This window comes from Sus scrofa, chromosome 1, assembly GCF_054392235.1.
Source record: "Sus scrofa isolate SSC_HxYL_T2T_F1_AM1 chromosome 1, Sscrofa_HxYL_maternal_Yorkshire_Landrace_v2.0, whole genome shotgun sequence".
Classification (NCBI taxonomy): Eukaryota; Metazoa; Chordata; class Mammalia; order Artiodactyla; family Suidae; genus Sus; species Sus scrofa.
This window is the reverse complement of record NC_139383.1, coordinates 285,606,267-285,627,541: the sequence shown is the minus strand read 5'-3', so window position 1 is coordinate 285,627,541 and position 21,275 is coordinate 285,606,267. Positions and strand designations below refer to the sequence as shown.

The window sequence follows — 21,275 nt, the reverse complement described above, 5'->3', positions numbered from 1 at the left end:
TTGATGTTTATTTTAAAAGGTGCAATGGCCAAAGTTATACAAATGATAACTGGTAGAGCGTTAAAAATTAACATTCCTTTAAAAAAAAAATAAGAAAAAGAACGGAGAAGTTCCTGCTGTGGCTCAGCAGTAATGAGCCCAGCTAGTGTCCTTGAAGACAGGGGGTCAATCCCTGGCCCTGCTCAGTGGGTTAAGGATCTGGATCGCTGCGGGCTGTGGTGTAGGTCGCAGATGCAGCTCGGATCTGGCGTTGCTGGGGCTGTGGGGTGGGCCGGCAGCTGCAGCTCCAGTTCGACCCCTAACCTGGGAGCTTCCATATGCCTCAGGTTCAGCGCTAAAAAGACGAAAAGAGAAAGGAGTTCCACGGTGGCTCAGTGGGGTAAGGATCGGGCTTTGTCACTGCTGTGGTGTCGGTTTGATCCCTGGCCTGGAAACTTCCTTACACCATCGGAGTGGCCAGAGAGTTCGCACTTCGTATCCAAGTTTGTGAAAAGAAAGGGAGGTGCGTTATGCATGTTGTAGTGGACGAGGTGTGAGGTACGTGGTGCAGAGAAGTCTGTTCCCCGAACTGGTTTCACTTCCCATGTGTGCCCGTCTCATCTTCCTGACTGTGATCAGCGTCTAAAGATAGACATTTTCCTTGTTTTTTCTTTTTTTTATAGTTCTAAGTGTTTACTTGAGATACTTCAGTACCAGTAAAAATATATACAGACACACACAAACTAGCCCACATTTTAATACACAATATTAACTGCTATATAAAAAGTGCTATTTCACGATCTGATACCACCTGAAATAATACCTGACATAATTTTTAAAAATGTGTTCTTTGACTGCTGACCTCTGCTCTTTTTTGGAAGTACTGTTGCTGCAGCTAGTACACGGTCCTTTTTAATGATGCCGCCCTTACTCTCGCACGCATTTGCCCGAGATTCTCCTGCTAATCGAGGAACAGAGTAGACAACTCAGATGCACCAGTGGGTCGCTATTTGTGATCAGACGAAGGCGAGGCTTCTGTTGCTTGAAGAGAACGCCGCGGGGAGCCCTCCACTTGATCAGCTTCCTCTGCGGTCGACGCCGCCATCCTCTTTCTCTGGCACCAGGCGCCTCAGCTTCCTGCGCCCTCCCTACGCCCCACAGAAGCTCACGCCCGCAGGGTCTCTGAGAACGCTGACTCTGAGGTCTCTCAAGAGAGATATTTTTCATAAAATGCCTTCTCAAAGCCAGCCACTGGATTCATCTGGTGTTCACGTGGAAAAAGCAAACCAACCAGGAATCTCTGCCATTGCTTCCAGAAAAACTGCCTCTATGAGAGTCATTGAAAGATGCTGTGAGGTCTCAGGCACATCCCGTGCCTGATGGAACTTAAAAAATAACTTTAGGAGTTCTCCTGCGGCACAAGGATTAACGATCTGGTGTCACTGCAGGGGCTTGGGTCGCTGCTGTGGTGCAGGTTCAATCCCTGGCCCCAGAACTTCCACATGCCTGGGACAAGGCAAAAAACAAAAACAAAACAGAAGCTTGGGCTCTTCCATCAATCAGGAAAGCAGAACCACTCTAGATATCTCAAAGAGAGGATTTAATATAGGGATTTAATTTAGGGAATTATTGACAAGAGGAAGGCGCACATGGGGGACAGTGAGAACTGAGGGGACGCTACTCCAGCCCAGCCTGACCCAGGGTGACACCCCCGGGCTGCCCCTGCACACAGGCTTGTCTGCCGCAGCTGTCCTTGCAGGAGCCTGTGTCCCCCTGGAGCAGGCCTCTCCCTCCCTCCTAGCTTCCAGCCTCTCCCGAGTGCCTGCCCTGCACAGCCCCTTAGCAGAACCCCGCTGGCAAGGGAAGCAAAGCTTCCAGGCTCCTGGGGTAGAGAGGAGGGTGCAGGTGAACAATATCCCATACGGGGACGTCACCAGGTGCCAAGATGCAGCACCCGCCTCCTGAGGGGCCTCTGATGTCCGTTACGTTCACATCATGGTGCGGGTGCTGCTGACTCATCCGAGAAGCTGGACCTTTTCCCGAGGCTGCCGTAGTTGGAGAAGGAAGAGTATGAGATACAGGTGCAGGAGTCCTTGGTCACCAGTTTATCCCCAGCACCTATCACAGTGTTGTGCAAATAATAGTCAATATTCGGCAAATAAATGAGTATTTTCTTTTGAGCAAGCATTTTGCCTCTAGTCACCTCCTACTGACAGACATACCCATGCAGGTGGGAATACGGATTACATGTTCCTTTTGGAGGACAATCATCTGGTAAATACATCAAAGCCAGCAGAAAGTTAGTCCTGTGGTTAAGGACTTGGAGCTGTCCCTGCTGCAGCATGGGTTTGATCCCTGGCCCAGAAACTTCTGCATGATGCGGTGCGGCCAAAAAGAAAAAGAATGCATTTATTCTGTGATCAGCAATTTCACTTCTGGCACTTAAAGAAATAATAATCTAAGTGTATAAAAATGGCGCATTTATAATGTGAAAGAAAAAAATGAATGTTTCTTAATAGGAAATTTGCTATACTATGGTATATTCCTGGAGTGGAGTATTATGTAGCAATTAAAAATGTTAGTGACAGAAGTTCCCATCATGGCTCAGTGGAAATGAGACTGACTAGTATCCATGAGGACACAGTTTGATCCCTGGCCTCACTCAGTGGGTTAAGGATCCGGCATTGCCGTGAACTGTGGTGTACGCTACAGACACGGCTCTGATCTGGCATGTCTGTGGCTGTGGTGTAGGCCAGCAGCTAGAGCTCCAGTCCGACCTCTAGTCTGGGAACCTCCATATGCCACCAGTGTGGCCCTAAAAAGACCAGGGGGAAAAGTATTTATGACAGATTTGGCTAACTCAAAAGGTAAGCAGTATTATCAAGTAAAATACATATTGTATTTCATTCAGAAGAGTACATATATTTTCCTGATCTGTGACAGTAAAAAAAAAAAATTGTGTAAATATAGACGCATTGGGAGGAATTAAAGCCAGAGTGTTGACAGTGGCTCTCTCTGGGCTGTGGGATCATCAGTGCATAGGTTAGAAAGTCAGACTCAGACCAGAGGAATCTGGGAGCTCTCAAGACTGAAAGTCCAGAGGGAGCAGGTGGCCCCAGCTACTCAGAGTCCCCAAATATGGTCTCTTGCTGATTCTCAGTCTCCCTTCTCCAGAGTCCCCTTCATCTCCCATCCGCACAAGGGGACCTCTTGGCCCCGGGGGGTGCCTTCATGGAGCCCCACATGACAGCGTCCTGTTGCCCCTCAGAGAAGAGAGCAGCTGTTTTGCTCCCAGTGCCCAGACTAGAGCTTGTGCCCAACTCTGGACCATCACTGTAGCCAGGAAACCAGGATGGTCCCCAGCCAATCCGGGCTCATCGCCAAGCTGGGATTCAGCTCAACTTGCTGCAAAGGCTGACAGGGTTAATTCCCCAGGGGAAAATCAGGGTCCCAGGAGTTCCTGCTGTGAGTTAAGAATCTGACTGCAGCGGCTGCGGCCACTGTGGAGGCGCGGGCTTGGATTCAGTCCCTGGCCTGAGAACATCCATTTGCCGTGGGTGTGGCCATAAAAAAAACAAAAGAAAAGAACGAAATCCGGGTCCCATTAGCGGAGGAGGTGAATGGACACTGAGGAGGCAACCCACGCGTGCGCAGAACAGCGGGGACTTACCGTGCTGTGAATTTTACGCAACGAACTTGTGTACTTGGTAAAAGTTTAATTTTTAAACTTTTTTTCACCCCTATCTCCATGTGCCACCTTTGCCAGACACCCTTTTTACATATAGAGATCCAGGGATTTGGCAGAAAAAGAAGGGAAGGGTGGACTGCGTCTGTCAAACGCAGGCCCAGGAGAGGAGGTTGTAAGGGAAACGCAGGGGTTTGGTGTGAGCGGCAGACTTCGTGGTGCTGACGGGGCCCGTCTGAGGAGACCTCCGTCTACAGTGTGGAAAGAACAGACGAGAGCGGCAGCAGCCACTCTGGAGTGATGGGTTGGTCTGTCAGCTCCGTGAGGACGAGAGTTGGAGCCTTGAAACAGACAACCCCAATTCAAAGTGAGAAAAAGGCAGAAGAGGACATGCAAACTTGGGCAGAGACAAGACGAGGCAGAGACTCAGTGACAAAGATAGAGAAAAACAAGACCAAGGAGCAAATAATCTTTTTAACTTTTTTTTGGTTTTTTTTTTAATGGCTGCAGCCGTGGCACACAGAAGTTCTCGGGCCAGGGCCTGAGTCTGGGCTACACCACAGCTGTGGCAATGCTGGTTTCAACCCACTACCCCGGGGCTGAGGATCAAACCCGCACCTCTGCAGCAACCCAAGCCACTGCATAGGCAAGGGTGTGATCCTCAACCCGCTGCTGCTCAGTGGGAACTCCTCAAGTTGTTTTTAAACAGTTTTGACTGTGCATTGTTTGAGTTCTTGCCCAGCTATGGGTCATTGAGCACTATTCCTGCCCTTTTCGCTGTTTATTTGTAGACTTTATTATCCACCAAAGAAGTCCTTGACTCCACCAAGGAGGTTAAAAACACGCGTGTCCTCAGACCACAGCATCTGTTCTCTTTAGGATACTGTTTTCAGTTCTACAAACACCTCTTCTCAGAACACTGCTTTCAATTCAACAGACATCACTGACCATGTGCAGTGAGCAGTGAGCCAGGTGTTGTTAGGAGTTCAGATGCGAACGTGGACAATGTAGACTTGGTGCCTGCTTTCTTGGAGGCTCCACACTCTAGCACTTTGAACACCTTTTCCAGTTCATCTCCTGAAAGATGCCACAGTTACAATTCTTCGACCTCATCAAATAATCCCTCCATCCATCAGCCCACTCCTGGCCTCTCCAAGTGTCCAGTATCACAAGCCCTCCCTCTGATCCTCCCCAGCTCCCTCCACCACCCTGGGCTCTTCTTTCTCTCCCTCTGTGGGCCTTTCCTGCTCAAGACCCCCGACTGGGTGAGCCTTTCCATCTGCTTGCCACCTGCACCTGAAGGGCTGACTATTCCTAGACGAGCATCACACAGCCGACCTGCCTGCTTCCCCTTTAACATGGTAAATCTCAGGTGGACACACTATGTTGCCAAAGGACCCTGCTTTGATTGGCTACGGTGTGCTGTTCTTTCACCCAGCGATTTCAAACTTTCAACCATCCCACGGCCCTCTTCTGCCCTTTGCATGATCCAGTGAGAAACCTGAAGCCATCCTACCTCAAATCCCCCTCCCCTGCACCAACCAGTCAACCCTACCCCCATCTATACTCATTCCTCCTCCTACGAGCTGAGCCCTGCAGCCTGTCCCCTTACATTATCTCAGAGATTTTGGTCCTTTGCTGATCCTCCTAAATTGTCAGGCTCACCCTACTGGATTGTTAGCACCATATAAAGAAGCTGTAGTATTAGCCATCTTTGATTCTAAATATGTAGAATCAATTAGCACCTCTTGCTACACCCTCCCACTGCCCCCAACTTCTAAATGTTTGTATTCCTCAAGGATGCTTTAGGCTCTTCATATTCTCCCAATGCCCCAAAATAACATCCACATGCTAAAGCCTCCCAAACGTGTAATTATAGGTCAGATTCTCGCCCAAACTCCAGGCTAAAAAATTAATCTGCCTACTTGCTGTCTTCAGGCTTTTTACATCTCAAGTTTGACATGTTACAAACAGCTTTTTAGTCGCCCACACGCACCTCAAAGTCTGTCACCCGCCCCCAGGCTTCTCATCTCTGCTGGTGGTGTCACTCTTGACGCTCTTGTTCAAGCCAGAAGCCTCGGCACCCGTGCTTGCCGTGTGCATCCTTCCCCCCGGTACCTCCGCATCCAGTCCATGAGCAGAGTGCATCAACTCTGCCTCCCAACACGAACCCAGAGTCTACCTCTGCCACCCTCTACCATGATCTTCGGTATCAGCCTTTTTATAGGAACGATACGAATCTCCCTGTATCTACCATTGGCCCTTCGAAGCTAGACTGTCTCTCCACAGCTGCAAAATTGGTCGTGTTGCCGCCCTGTTTAGAACCTTGGAAATGGCTTCTCCCTGCACTTTGGGTCACACTCAAACCCTTTGCCGTGGTGTCTACAAAGGTTCCGAGTGATCTGCCATTGCTTGTCTTTCCAACCCTATCTGAGGCCCCTGTTCCCCTCACGCCACACGCAATTTTTTTTTTAATTTTATTGAAGTGTAGTTGATTTACAATGTTGTAAGAAATTTTTTTAAGGAGAAAATGAAGGAAACCTGTCACTACAATTCACCGTGTTAATGAAGACTAAAAACTACATATGGGGCCAAAAAAAATGAGGAAAATGGCATTTGGTAAATTTCAAATCCACCCAATAAGACTAGAAGGCAACTTCCTCAGACTGATAAAGGTTATCTTCGAGGAGTTCCCTGGTGGTCTAGTGGTTAGGACTCCACGCTTTCACCACTGTGGCTGGGGTTCAATTTTGAGTTCTTATAATATTACGCACCTACCCTGCAATCCAGCAATTCCACTCCTGCATATTTATTCAAGTGACATGAAAGCATGTGTCCCTTAACAGACTTGTCATGTTCATAGTAGCTTTATTTGTGATCATGGAAAACTTGAAACCACCATCCATCAACAGATGAATGAGAAAAACCGAATTGTGGTACATTCATTTAATGGTATCCTAACTCTGCAATAAAAGCAAACTGCTGATACATGCAACATCTTCGAACCCCACACACTTCATGTTGCACAAAACCAGTCAGAGACTACATAATGTATAATTCCATTGATAGAGTTCTAGAATAGTCTCAACGAGTCCATGGTGATAGATATGTTAAGAGAAATCAGATCGATGATTTCACTGGGTGAATAGGAGGAAGAATTACTGCCCAGTGGCACAAGGGCACTTTTCCGGGATGAAGGAAATGTTTTATATCTAGCTTAGAGATGGTTACATGAAATGAGTTGTTAAAACTCCTCAATCAGGAGTTCCCGTCGTGGCGCAGTGGTTAACGAATCCGACTAGGAACCATGAGGTTGCGGGTTCGGTCCCTGCCCTTGCTCAGTGGGTTAACGATCCGGCGTTGCCGTGAGCTGTGGTGTAGGTTGCAGACGCGGCTGGGATCCCGCGTTGCTGTGGCTCTGGTGTAGGCCGGCGGCTGCAGCTCCGATTGGACCCCTAGCCTGGGAACCTCCATATGCCGTGGGAGCGGCCCAAAGAAATAGCAAAAAAAAAATCCAAAAAACCAAAAAAAATCCTCAACCATATACATCAAGTATGTATTTTATTGAGTAAATTGTATGTAAATTATAGAAAGTTGACAAAAATAATGGAATATGAGGCAAAAGTGAAAATTAATGATGATGAAATCACTAGAAATCATTAAAACAAAAATTTAGTAATTAAGAATAGGTCCATTTGAGATAAAAATAACTAGTAATATGTTCCGGGATTGTTGATAATCCAAATGATGAAAAGTGAGTCAAATGATCATACTGGAAAAAGCACTAAAAATTTGACCTAAAATACTGACGCATAAAACTTACAATATGTATCTAAAAATGCAGCTTGCAGCAAGGCTGGATCCTTATGCCACTGAACAAGGCCAGGGATTGAACCTGCATCTTCAGGTTTACTAGTCTGAGGCTTAACCTGCTTAGCCACAACAGGATTCCCAGTTTTGTCTGTTTAGAAATGTGTGATATTTATTTCAACTAAATATCAAGACCAGGCCTCAAGTTGTGTAAAGTTTGGGCTCTACAAAGTACCTAAGATCAATGACTCTCTGAGTGTAAAAAGCGAATTGCAGAAAAACGCCATCTAATTTCCTAAAATTTAAACACAAAAAACAATACATGTACAGGTTAAAGACAAATGTGATAAAATTATTTTTTTTTTACTTTCTTTTAAATTTATTTTTTCCGCTGTGCAGCATGGGGACCAAGTTACACTTACATGTATACATTTTTTCCCCCACCCTTTGTTCTCTTGCAATATAAGTATCTAGACATAGTTCTCAATGCTACTCAGCAGGATCTCATTGTAAATCCATTCCAAGTTGTATGTGATAAAATTATAAGGGAAAGTTCACAGCGGGCTCAGAGGCAGGATGGAATTATGACTTCAGTGGGTGCTAGGCACTTTCTGCCTTCATGGGCACGTTCTTAAAAACATCAAAAATTGTGTTTTTGACTGTATTGGTATAAAGATAAATGGTAAAATTTAAAAGATGTTCTTCACTTGTTTCTCTTTCTAAAAAAAAAAAAAAGCTTTTTTTCAATGGCCATCCAGATCCCTGTTTTTCAAAAGCATATTATTTTTGAACGGATATATACACAACTTAAAACGCAATATAGCTTCGGTTTTGTAACTCTTTGCAACGCGGGATGTGAATGTGGCTTCAACATTTCACCGGGCAGAGAAAAATCTAGAAGCGAGGAAAATAACGGTCTTGACCTCGCGCTCGGACTTCAGCCCCTGGGGTTGGTCAAGTCCCCTAACGGCTGTCCGGGCTTCCCGACCGGCCCCACCCCCTTTCTGGAACGTTCCCTCGGCAGGTGCCTTCCCCGTTCTCCCCGGCGAGCCCTCTCATTCTTCGGTTAGGGTTCTCCTCGGCGCGGTCGTCGCTGCCAGGCCTGTCCGCATCGGGCCCATCTCAGCCTCTTCTTTCCTTTAGAGCCTTGATCGGAACCAGTAATTATTTTGTTTTTCCTCTCCTCTATTAATAAAATAGGAGGCTAGTGGTGATGCCCCACCGTTAAAGTCTGTATTATGCGTTTAAAAAAAAAAATGGATAGGCTTTCGAGGGGGGTTTACTATCACATTCTGTATTGTTTCTTCTCCAGCGGATAGTTAATCTCTTCTTAATTTTTTTTTTTTAATCCTTTTAGGGGGCACTGGGGCATACGGAGGTTACCAGGCTAGGGGTAGAATCAGAGCTGTAGCCGCCAGCCTAGGCCACAGCAACTCGGGATCCGAGCCTTGCCTGCGACCTACACCACAGCTCACGGCAACACTAGATCCTTAACCTACTGAGCGAGGCCAGGGATGGAACCCTTAACTTCATGGTTCCTAGTCGGATTCGTTTCTGCTGTGCCATGACGGGAACTCCGGTTTTTCTTTCTTTTTTAAAACGTATCCCTTTATAAATTCTTTTTACCTTTCTGTCTCCAAAAGTATTTTTTTATTACCTAAGGCACTTTATTACATTTATAGTTGTCTAACGTAATGTATCCCTTTTCCATAATACTATATATATAGTGTGTGTGTGTATACACACATATTTTCCCCAAATTACTTGTTGATTACATATTATATTTTAGGTCTTTAAAGGAAATCTAAAGAGGAAAAAAAAAATCCCCTCCCTATCCCTTACGCCCCCTGCTGAAGCACCCGAGGCGTCGAAAACAGAAGAAAAAGGACGGAACGGGAAAAGGCAGGAGGGTAAGGCGTCCAAAGGTAGGGGCGTCGAGGCGCCGCTGATGCTTGGAGAGATCCGGGGCGGTGCAGGCAGGGCTCCCGGCTCAGCTGCAAACTCCCCCCCTCCCCTCACGGACGCTCCTGATTGGCTGGCCCGGTAGTCTGGAAGTGACGCAAGCGCCTGGCTTTCCGGCCTCCCGGCCTCCAGGCGGAGCCCGGGAGCCTCTCTTCCCACGCCCCGCCCCTTGGGGCATCAAAACAAGAGAGCGGCCGCTGGGGCGGGGCCTGGAGACGGCCGGCGCCGCGCAGGGGGCGGGGCCTGCGCTCGCGGCGCCCGTGGGTTGGGCGGTGGGGATGGAGTGCGCGCCCGCACTTCCGCCCTCCGCAGACTGCTGAGCCGAGGCATGGCGGTGGGTTGGCGGCGGGCGCGAAGCCGAGCGGGGTGAGGCGAGCGGCGGGCTCGAGGCCGCAGGCCCAGCGGGCGTGCGCGCGCGCGCGCGGGGCCGCGTGGAGTAACCGTCGCGGCGCGCGAGGCCCGTGCGGGCGGGGGAGGGGCGGCGCGGGCTGGTCTGCCTCCCTGACGAGAGGCGCGGCGCCGCCGGCGGGAGCAGCTGCGCGGCGTCCAGCCCTCTGGGGTGGGGGGCCCTCCGCTGCCTCCTACACCCCGGGCCCGGGCGCCGGCTTCCCCGTCCGCGTCCTCCGCGTGGTCTACGCGGCGGTCCCGTGTGAGCTCTCTGCGGTCTGGGCGCTGCGCCGTTTCCGCGGGAGTGGGTGGGGGTCTCGGTGTAGTAAGTACGTCTCGGCTCGACGCCCCCTCCTCCCTCTGCTCCGAAGCGCGTGCCTCTGGAGGGCTGGCCTCTCCCGAGGGGCCACCTGAGCCCTCCCTGCCCCACCTGAAGGCGGGGGAGCGCTGACAGCCAGCCGGAGGGACTTTGCCGCCCTCCCCACCTTCCGGGAGCGACGATGTGGCCCGAAAGGAAGCGGGCACGAGGCTCGAAGGGCGGAGAACGCCGGGGTCTGCCGTTTGCAGCGGTGCAGATGAGTTAGTTGCCGTCCTGGGGCTGAATGTATCTGCATGTGCTCATGGGAGTCTTCGGCAAAGTGCCCCTCTGTCCCCGAAGTGGGGACGAGGTCTCCCGTGGAACTCCTCCTCCCGGTGGCATCCGAATGGCAGTTGCACCATTCCTTCATTACTTGTAGACCTGTAGGCGAGTTGTCTTAAGTTCTCTAAGCTTGAGCCTTTTCATCAAATGAATGTATTGGGTTCTTACTTGTCAAGAGTTGATGTGAAACTCAGATAAGAGAGAGAGTATAAAAACCACTTCCTCCGATTTCTTTTGTTTTGCTTTTTCAGAAATGTCCATTTGGGGCCAGAGTCTGGGTATATATGAATGTAAATCTTCACCCAGTGTCAGATAAGCCCAGGGATCTGACTACAAGGACAACTTCTCTGTAGGCTATTACCGCAGGTAATTATTATTATTATTATTTTGTCTTTTTGCAAATTCTTGGGCCGCTCCCACAGCATATGGAGGTTCCCAGGCTAGGGGTCGAATCAGAGCTGTAGCCACCGGCCTACACTAGAGCCACAGCAACGCGGGGTCCGAGCTGCATCTGCGACCTACACCACAGCTCATGGCAACGCCGGATCCTTAACCCACTGAGCAAGGGCAGAGATTGAACCCGAACCCGAAACCTCATGGTTCCTAGTCGGATTCCTTAACCACTGAGCCAGGACGGGAACTCCAGGTAATTAATTTTTAAATAAACATTTAAGATGTTTTTTCAGTCACTTCATACATACACAAAACTGATCCTTGCTCCCTAGTAGACTCAGAATTGCAGAGAACTTAGCAGGTAGGTGGGAGACAGAAAAGTAAACAGCTCAGCCCACGTGGTAAATGCAGTAATAGAATTGTACGGAGTCCTGAGGGGCTGGAGAAGAAGCTTCTCAAAGACTGGGTGGAAGGGAGGGGCTGAGTCGGACAAGCCCTCAGGCCTGAAGGTGTTTGTGGGTTGCACATAGGAAGTTCTTAAATCTGGCTTTGTTGTCAAAATCACTGGTGGAGTTATTTTAAAATGAATCTGAATTTTATCAGTAGTATCTCACCGTCTCCTTTTTTTTTTCCCCTCCCCAAGTTCCTTTGGTGAGTCTCTTATGCATCCAGGGTTAAAAGACAGGCAGATATGAAGGGTGGGTGTTCAAGGCAGGTGGAAGGGCTTCCATAAAGGCAGGCAATGCCAAACACTAGGAAGCATTTTAGGAAGAGCGGGTAAGGGGGAATGGCAAGAGATTATGCTGAAGCCAGGTCACGGAGGGTCATAGATGATGCTTAAGCCAGGTCGTGGTGAGCTCAAACATTTTAATTAGAGCCACAGCAGTGTTAATGCCAAGTTCTTCACCGCCAGGCTACCAGGGAACTCCTCAAACATTTAAATTTTATCCCCCAAATGTCGAGGAGTCATTTATGCTTTCAAAGTCCAGTTTTTGCTTTGGCCTTTGGCAGCATTTTGGAGAAGGAATTGGTGGTGGATCCAGCAAAAGGCATTTAGGTTTTCTCTGTAATCCAAATAATGAAGTGTATTCAACTACGGCAGTGGCAGTCTCACTTAAGAGTAAAATACAGACGTGACGAAGGTGGGAGACTCTGGAAGTCAGAGATGGGGGCTGAGGGAGGAGAGTGCAGCGTAATTCACAGGTTTCTGGTTTGGAAACTGCAGGCAGGGTGCTGTTGAGGGTACAGAGCTTACAGGGCAGGTACTAGATGTACGGGAAAGAGCCTGGTCTGGTCTGCTTCTGTTTGCTTTGAGGCACCTGTCAGGTGAGTGGAGAGTCACTCTGCGGTTGGGTATGGGGCACAGTTGTCCCTGCAACCTTTGGGTATTGCAGCCTTGGATACAGAGGGCCGACTGTGTTCGTTGTGTTACACGATTTTATGTGAGGGACTTGAGCATATGCAGATTTTGATATCCGGGGCTGTTCTGGAACCAATCCCCTGTGGATATGGAATGGACGGCTATATCTCTGTGGAATTCTGGGCTAGGCGGCCTTTTACTGAGTAGCTGAAACGTAGGTAAGCATCGCATTTAGAGTTCTACATACATTCTCAGGCTTTGGGAAGCTTCAGTAGGTAGTGGTTGAAGCAGTGGTTTGCATTCAGTCACCCAGAAAGAGGATGTTAAACGAAGAGGTTGGACTCCTAAGGACAAGCCTTAGGAAATTTTGACATCAAGAGGCGGGAAAAGGAAAGAGGATTATGAAGGAGATTTCAGGAAGTGAAAGGAGAATGGCGTATTGTGTTAGCTAAGGAGTACATGGTTAGTATTTTCATGTGCTTTAGAGCAGTTGAAGGACCTTTTGGATTTGGCGTTGCAGAGAGCACTAGGGACTCTGAAAACATGCTGTGAAGTGTAAGGTAGAAGCCAAAGTGCAAAGGAGGTAAAGAGGTGAATCTATTACTTTTTCAAGAAGTTCAGCTGGGAAGGGTGAAGAAGTAATTGTTGCTTTGTTTCTGGCCAGCTGTTATTTTTGTTTTTTATTTTTTTAATTATTTTTTTGTGTGTGTGTGTCATTTTGCTATTTCTTGGGCTGCTCCCACGGCATATGGAGGTTCCCAGGCTAGGGGTCCAGTCGGAGCTGTAGCTGCCAGCCTACACCAGAGCCACAGCAACGCGGGATCCGAGCCGCGTCTGCAACCTACACCACAGCTCACGGCAACGCCGGATCGTTAACCCACTGAGCAGGGGTAGGGACCGAACCCCCAACCTCATGGTTCCTAGTCGGATTCGTTAACCACTGCGCCACGAAGGGAACTCCTAATTAATTTTTTTTTTAGGGCTGCATCTGTGGCATATGGAGGTTCCCAGGCTAGTGGTCTAATCGGAGCTACAGCTGCCGACCTCTGCCACAGGCACAGCAACGCCAGATCCAAGCCGCATCTGCAACTTACACCACAGCTCATGGCAACACCACCTTAACCCACTGAGCGAGGCCAGGGATCGAACCCGCAACCTCATGGTTCCTAGTTGGATTCGTTTCCGCTGAGCCACAACAGGAACTCCCTCCACAATTTTCTTTTCTTTTCTTTTCTTTTTTTGTCTTTTTGCTATTTCTTTGGGCTGCTTCCGAGGCATATGGAGGTTCCCAGGCTAGGGGTCTAATCGGAGCCGTAACCGCCAGCCTACGCCAGAGCCACAGCAACGCCAGATCCGAGCTGCGTCTGCAACCTACACCACGGCTCACGGCAACGCCAGATCGTTAACCCACTGAGCAAGGGCAGGGACCGAACCCGCAACCTCATGGTTCCTAGTCGGGTTCATTAACCACTGCGCCACGACGGGAACTCCCCCACAATTTTCTTAATAGGAAATTTCTTTTGGTGTTCCCCGTTGTGGCTCAGCTGGTTGAGAACCTAACACGGTGTGGGTTAACACAGCAGCCATAGCGCTGATTCAGATCCTAGCCTGGGAACTTTATATGCAGCAGATGTGGTCTTAAAAAAAGAAAAAAAAAAGTATACAATGTTTTATTTGTACTTCAGTACTTTAATTTTTTCGAGGTTTCAATTTACTGCATGCTGTTAGCAGCCTAAGTCAAGCTTGAAACAATTGATGTTTGTGAGATTTCCTGTAAGTTTCATTTTCTGTTCTCCAGTCATCTAGAAAGTGAAACTTAACTGAAGTACGTCACTGGGGAAAAAAAGCTTCTGCAGACTTTTAACTTTGTGGTATTACAGTATTGGCTTTTTGTGAAATAATTTTTTTTCTTTTTGCTTTTTAGGGCCGCACCCTGATATATGGAGGTTCCCAGGCTACGGGTTGAATTGGAGCTGCAGCTGCCGACCTTACAGCCATAGCAATTCTGGGTCCTAATGTCTGTGACATGACTGGGTCGTGCCTAGTTTGCTGCACCCTTAAAAAATGTCGTTGAATTAGAATTCGTGTCAGGAAAGGGCAGGACTCTCAGGCCAAACAAGAATATTACTTTTGTTTTTCAAATGAAGACTTATATTTTTGCTCTACTTTTCAGAAAGCTCCTCTAATTTAGGACTTAATGAAATTAAATTACTTCTAAGTAAGTTTTGATTTCTATTTTAAGGTTTTTTCAAAGTGTCCTCTTCTCTATGTACTTTAATTTTGAAAGCTGCCCTAAATTCTTTTCAGAAGCATGTAAAAAGCATATAGTTAATATTTAATGAATTTAAAAAGTCAATTCACAAGACAAATGCGTGATTTTTTTAAAATTAAAAACTTTTTTTTGTTGCACCTGTGGCATATGGAAGTTATAAAACCAAAAAATGGAGATAAAGACTGTTAAGTATCAAACTTTATATTAATGGGTAGTTAACATTTGACGCTCTTGCAGCTGATACTGCATTGATGAGCAGTGAGTTACGGGCAGCAATTCATATTCACATTGCAAATTCATGTATATCTACTTTCTAACCAAGAGAAAATTCCTCCCTGTATGAGTTTTTGTTATTAGGAGGGACTGATGTTTATGGACTTTTGTAGGTTTCCAGGGATTTCTTTTTTTTTTTTTTTTTTTTTTGTCTTTTTGTTGTTGTTGTTGCTATTTCTTGGGCCGCTCCCGCGGCATATGGAGGTTCCCAGGCTAGGGGTCGAATCGGAGCTGTAGCCACCGGCCTACGCCAGAGCCACAGCAACGCGGGATCCGAGCCGCGTCTGCAATCCAGGGATTTCTAGAACATGGCTTCAGGAGATGGAGAAGGTTTCCTGAGTGTTCCACTTAACTCGAGTACATTCTTAGACCATTGCAGAATCTGTACTTTGAAAACATTGGGACTTCTGTGTATTTTCCATCAGTATCGTGGAGTTCTGAGCCGCCTTTATAGCACAAGTGTGCATTGCTTAATGGTGTTCACTGCTGACTGACTGCATTGGAGTATTTTTCATGTGTCGCAGATGGTTTTTAAGCGTAGGCTCAGGTTTTGTTCGTCAGTGATGAGCTGGTCCGCAGAATGGTCAGTTCTGCGTGTGGTGGGGGCGCATTTTAAGTTGAAGGCAGCGTCCGTTGTAGGAGGTGGACCCGTTCTCCATCAGAATAGGCTTGAACTGTTGTTGTTGTTTCTCTTTAGTCTTTTGATGTCTTCTTTTCTGGAAACAGGCACAGAATGAGCACCTGTTGCTGGTGTACACCGGGTGGTGCTTCCACCGTAGGCTTCCTGACACGCTATGCATCCAGGACCCGCTCCAGTGAATTTCAAACAGCCGATGAAGACCTCTGCTACTGCTTGGAGTGTGTGGCTGAATACCACAAAGCAAGGGAGGAGTTGCCCTCCTTACATGAGGTAATTTACAGTACATGGCTAGTGTAACTAGGAAGAGAATACATTTAAACTGTGGGCAGCATTCAGAGAACTGATAATGTGCTTTAAACGTTGAAAGCTAATGTACTTCTAGTACCTGACTCATTGCCTGGTAGATAGTAGGTGCCGAGTAAGTACTGACTGAATGAGAAGAGTTGAGTTGAGGAGTTCCCGTCGTGGCGCAGTGGTTAACGAATCCGACTGGGAACCATGAGGTTGCGGGTTCGGTCCCTGCCCTTGCTCAGTGGGTTAACGATCCGGCGTTGCCGTGAGCTGTGGTGTAGGTTGCAGACGCGGCTCGGATCCTGCGTTGCTGTGGCTCTGGCATAGGCCAGTGGCTACAGCTCCGATTCAACCCCTAGCCTGGGAATCTCCACATGCCATGGGGAACGGCCCTAGAACCTCCACATGCCGCGGGAGCTGCCCAAAGAAATAGCAAAAAGATAAAAAAAAAAAAAAAAAAGAGTTGAGTTGAAACCTAAAACAGAATTTTATTTTTATTATGTACATATGTATGTATTTTTGTCTTCTGGGGCCACACCCGCTCCATACGGCTAGGGGTCTAATCAGAGCTGTAGCTGCCGGCCTGCACCGCAGCCACAGCAACGCCAGATCGGAGCCGCATCTTCAACCTCCACCACCGCTCACGGCAACACCAGATCCTTAACCTACGGAGCGAGGCCAGGGATTGAACCCGCAACCTCATGGTTCCTAGTTGGATTTGTTAACCACTGAGCCATGACGGGAACTCCCTAAAACAGAATATTATAATCCTCCACTGTGGTCTTCCTTTTTTTCTTTTTTCTTTTTCTTTCTTTTTTTTTTTTTTTTTTTTTTTTTTGCTTTTTAGGGCCGCATTTGGGCATATGGAAGGTCCCAGGCTAGGGGTCAAATGGGAGCTACAGCTGCCGGCCTACACCACAGCCACAGCAACTCAGAATCCGACCCGTATCTGCGACCTGTACCGCAGCTCATGGCAACGCCAGATCCCTGACCCACTGAACAAGGCCAGGGATCGAACCTGCATCCTTGTGTATACTAGTTGGATTTGTTTCCGCTATACCACAGTGGGGACTCCCTAGTCATTTTGATATAAAACAATTTTACGAAATAAGTGATATAAGGGTTTTTCATTTTCGTTTGTGTTTTTGGTTTTGTGTCATTGTGTTTGACAGTGTTACATTCAGTTATCTCAATGGCTTGGATTTTTTATTGGCTAATGATTTTTTTTACCCTCTTTTTTTTTTTTTTTGGTCTTTTTAGGGCTATACCTGCTGCATATAGAAGTTCCCAGGCTAGGCGTCAAATGAGAGCTCTAGCTGCTGGCCTACACCGGCCTACACCACAGCCGTAGCAGCACCAGATCTGAGCCGCATCTGCGACCTATACCACAGCTCATGGCAACACTGGATCCTTAACCCACTGAGCAAGGGCAGGGATCAAACCTACATCTTCATGGATGCTCTTCGGCTTTGTTACTGCTGAGCCACGATGGGAACTCCCATTTTTTAAGTGGGTAAACGGTATAAAGCAATAAGGATAAGCTTGTTTTTCAGTCATAGTAACCAGAGTAAAACATGCGGTTTTAAATATGTGGCTTTGAAAATTTGGTTTATTACGTTTATATGATGAAAAATGGAACACAGATCATGGAGATATGTGTAATAATAGAGAAAGGAGGAGGGGGAATTCCCTTTGTGGCTCAGCAGTTAGTGAACCCGACTAGGATCCATGACGACGTGGCCTGTGGCGTAGGCTGGCAGCTGTAGCTCCGATTTGACCCCTAGCCTGGGAACTTCCATATGTTGTGGGTGCAGCCCTAAAAAGCAAAAAAAAAAAAAAAAAAAAAATCTGAAGAACAACAACAAAAAACCGGTCATGCTTTACGTACTACTCATGTTCATGTATCATAAAAGCCAGTTTTAGACTTAGTGGCTGTTCTCTTCAAATAAATCTGATATACGATGTTAAATACTTGAAACTTCCAAATTTTTGCACTTAGGAAGTGGCTTTCTGGAAAGATCATCACATCCAGCGTGTTTTGTTGATAATAAACCTTAAAGCACTCTGCCCGGTTTTTCTTTGCCTGTAGACTTTATGGGAACTAGAAACCGTACGTCTCATAAATCACTTTGAAAAATCCATGAAGGCCGAAATTGAAGATGATGACGAGTTATATATAGTGGACAACAATGGAGAGGCACAGCTGTTTGACTTCACTGGCCAAGACTTTGAAAATAAGCTTCGAGTTCCACTTCTGGAAATACTGAAATATCCTTATCTGCTTTTGCATGAGCGTGTTAGTGAGTATCTTGGGTGTTCCACAGTTATATCAGTTTTACTATTAAGAATTTTGGTTCGATCTATATTGAAAATCTGTTAAACATATAATTAGGATACTTAATATTTTCCCAACACTTTATTATGACAGTTTTCAAACACATAAATAAGTGAAAACCGTAGACATACCACATAAATTCTACAGTTGTTAACATCCTGCTGTATTTGCTTTATCCCAAACTTACTCATCTATCCGTTCAGTTAAATTTTTTTGTTGTTCTTTTTGTCTTTTTAGGGTCACACCCGTGGCATATGGAGGTTTCCAGGCTAGGGGTCGAATCGGAGCTGTAGCCTCCGCCACAGCCACAGCAATGCTAGATCTGAGCTGTGTCTGCAACCTACACCACAGCTCACGGCAACGCCGGATCCTTAACCCACTGAGTGAGGCCAGGGATCGAACCCACATCCTCATGGATGCTAGTCGGGTTCCTGCTGAGCCACGAAGGGAACTCCCCATTCAGTTCATTTTCATTTTTGTCATTTGCCTATAGCAGGGTTTCTTTTTCACTGTCGGCACTGTTGACCTTTTGGCCTGGGTGATTCTTTGTTGTGGGGGCTGTGCTGTCCCTTGTAGGATGTTTGCCAGAGTCCCTGGCCTCTCTCCACTAGATGCCAGTAGTGCTCTGCTCTCCCCACTGCTGCAGTTGTGACAACCAAAAATGTCTTGGAGTTCCCATTGTGGCGTAGTGGAAACAAATCCGACCAGGAACGATGAGCTTTCGGGTTCTACCCCTGGCCTTGCTCAGTGATTTAAGGATCTGGCGTTGCTGTAGCTGTGGCATAGGCCGGCATTTGTAGCTCCTATTGGACCCCTAGTCTGGAAACCTCCTATGCCGTGCGTGCGGCCCTAGAAAGAAAAGTCTCCAGATGTTGTCAAATGTCGCCTGGGGAGCTGGGGGTCGGGGAGAGGCCGGGTTGTCCTGGGTTGAGAACCACGGTCTGCAGTGGTTTTCACCAGTCAGTGTGGCGTAGCATGTTGTGATTGGCTGCTGAGATGGTAGTCATTTATGTTTACCTTTCTTCATGTGGGTCTCTTGAAGACATTGTCCTCATCCATCAGATCTAGCAAAATAACAGTATCTTTAGGCATCTACCTTAGCTAGCCCATGTTCAGATTTTCCTAACACACTTTCTTCCCCTGGAACTTTGACTTGGCTGAGACCAAGAGGTTGCCTTGTGGATTGATGAACTTGCTGGATTTTTCTGATTGCTTCCTGGTCGTGTAATTTCACTTGTTTCTCTAACCTCTATATTTTCAGTAAACTGAAGTGATCTAAAGATATGTTAGATAAATCAGTTCTTTCTAAATAAATTGAAAATAATTAGATTTTCAAATTCTGACAAATCATTTTTCAGACATTTGTTGGAGACTGTCCTGTCTAGGAGTTCTCTGGTGACCTAGTGTGTTGAGGATCTGGCATTGTCGGCTGTGGCTCTGGTTACTGCTGTGGTGTGTGTTCGATCCCTGGCCCGGGAACTTCTCTGTGCTGTGTGTGTGCAGCCTTAAAGAAACAAAACAAAATAAAACAGAAAATGTCCAGAAAACTGTATAAACGTGATGATTTTTTCATAAACTAAGCACACTTGTGTGTAGCCAGCACCCAGATCGAGAAACAAAACATCCTCAAGGCCTCCGGAGCTCTCTTGCTTTTCCAGCCACTGTTCCTCCTCCCCAAAGGCAGTCACTGTCACTGCATGTTCTTTGAAGCTTCTGAAAAGAGCACTGAGGAAATTTCCATAAACAACAGTGATTAGAGTAGCACTGGCACAGAAGCTTAGACAGTGCAGTCCACAAGGAAACCAGGTACATTTGGGGAATTTAGTGTTTGATGATGATAGCATTTCAAACCAGTGGAGAAAATGGATTCCTCAGTAACTGAGAGGAGGACAGAGGAACCATTTGGGGGTGAATTGCTCTGGTACCAGGTGAAGTCCACATGAACCAAGAGGTAAAATGCCCATGGGGGTGGACCTGCCGTCATACTTGTAAGAAGGTACCTATGGAGATCGTGACGCCCAGTGTGTAAGGAGATGTACGTGCTAGTACATAGTACAGTCAGAGGAATTCAGTTAAAAAAAAAAAGAACTTTTCATTTACATACATACAAGCAACTGGAAGAGCCAGGTGTGGGCAACTTAATCAAGTTGATGGGATTTATGTCTTTATTTACTGCCTTGTTTTTTTCTGTTTAGATGAATTATGTGTTGAAGCACTTTGCCGGATGGAACAAGCTAATTGCTCCTTTCAGGTTTTTGACAAACATCCAGGGATCTATTTATTCCTGGTCCACCCCAATGAAATGGTGAGTGAGGGTTAGGCAGTGGACGGTGGTGTTTGATTTTCGCACCTGGTGATAACTAGAATAGAGGGTTTGATGTGTATTTTGTTTAAAATATTTGCCAAAATTATTCTCTTGTAAAATTACTGTAGTTAAGGAGAGGTTGCTGCTGGGGGTGGGGGTGGGGGTGTCAAAGAAGAGGAGATTTAAGAGCATAGGGTACTGCTTTTTTTTTTTTTTTTTTGGTCTTTTTAGGGCAACACTGGCGGCATATGGAGGTTCCCAGGCTCTAGGGGTCAAATTGGAGCTGTGGCCGCAGGCCTACAGCACAGCCACAGCAACGCCAGATCTGAACCACATCTGTGACCTATGCCACAGCTCATGGCAACGCCGGATCCTTAATCTGTTGTTCAAGGCCAGGGATTGAACCTGTGTCCTCATGGATGCTTAGTTGGAAGCCTTTCCGCCAAGCCATGGCAGGAACTCCTGTAGGATACTACTTCTGAGAGGTGATGCTTCAATTTGAAAGACAAGGGAATAATTTGAAATTCTTTCGTTGACCTGAACAAAGTGCGGAGGGACTGTTCTCTCTTGCTTTCCTTGCATGCCTGCCCGTCCTGCTCCAAGCACGTGGAAATACCATTGAAATCATTTGAGGAGTTCCTGTTGTGGCTCAGCAGGTTAAAAACCTCACATAGTCTCTGTAAGGATGCAGGTTCAATCCCTGGCCTCACTTAGTGGGTTAAGGATCTGGCGTTGCCATGAGCTGTGGTATAGGTTGCAGATGCAGCTCGGTTCCCAAGTTCCTGTGGCTCTGGTGTAGGCCGGCGGCTACAGCTCCGATTGGACCCCTAGCCTGGGAACCTTCATATGCCGTGGGTGTGGCGCTAAAAAGACCAAAAAAAAATTACAAACGTATCAAGGTCAATGGTGTAATGAACCCCACACAGCCATCACTGTGCTTCCT

At 47.1% G+C, this 21,275-nt stretch overlaps 1 protein-coding gene across 27 annotated transcripts in view; it reads left to right on the top strand.

Annotated features, from left to right (window-relative positions):
- The first annotated feature begins 9,729 nt into the window (after positions 1–9,729).
- Positions 9,730–21,275, top strand: part of SETX (senataxin) — a 77,317-nt gene continuing 65,771 nt past the window's right edge. For 14 of the 27 annotated variants that reach the window (XR_014829829.1, XR_014829816.1, XR_014829824.1 and 11 more), the window contains exons 1-5: positions 9,730–9,802; positions 10,715–10,829; positions 15,488–15,671; positions 17,782–17,992; positions 20,223–20,332. Coding sequence is in view for 18 of the 27 variants with exons in the window: in XM_084999962.1 (XP_084856088.1) it covers positions 15,495–15,671; positions 17,782–17,992; positions 20,223–20,332 (498 nt within the window). In the remaining 9 variants the exon portion in view is untranslated. Of the gene's footprint in view, positions 10,569–10,714; positions 10,830–15,487; positions 15,672–17,781; positions 17,993–19,385; positions 20,333–21,275 lie in introns of all 27 variants that reach the window. The other 13 variants (XM_084999954.1, XM_084999977.1, XM_021070661.2 and 10 more) reach the window with 6 other exon arrangements.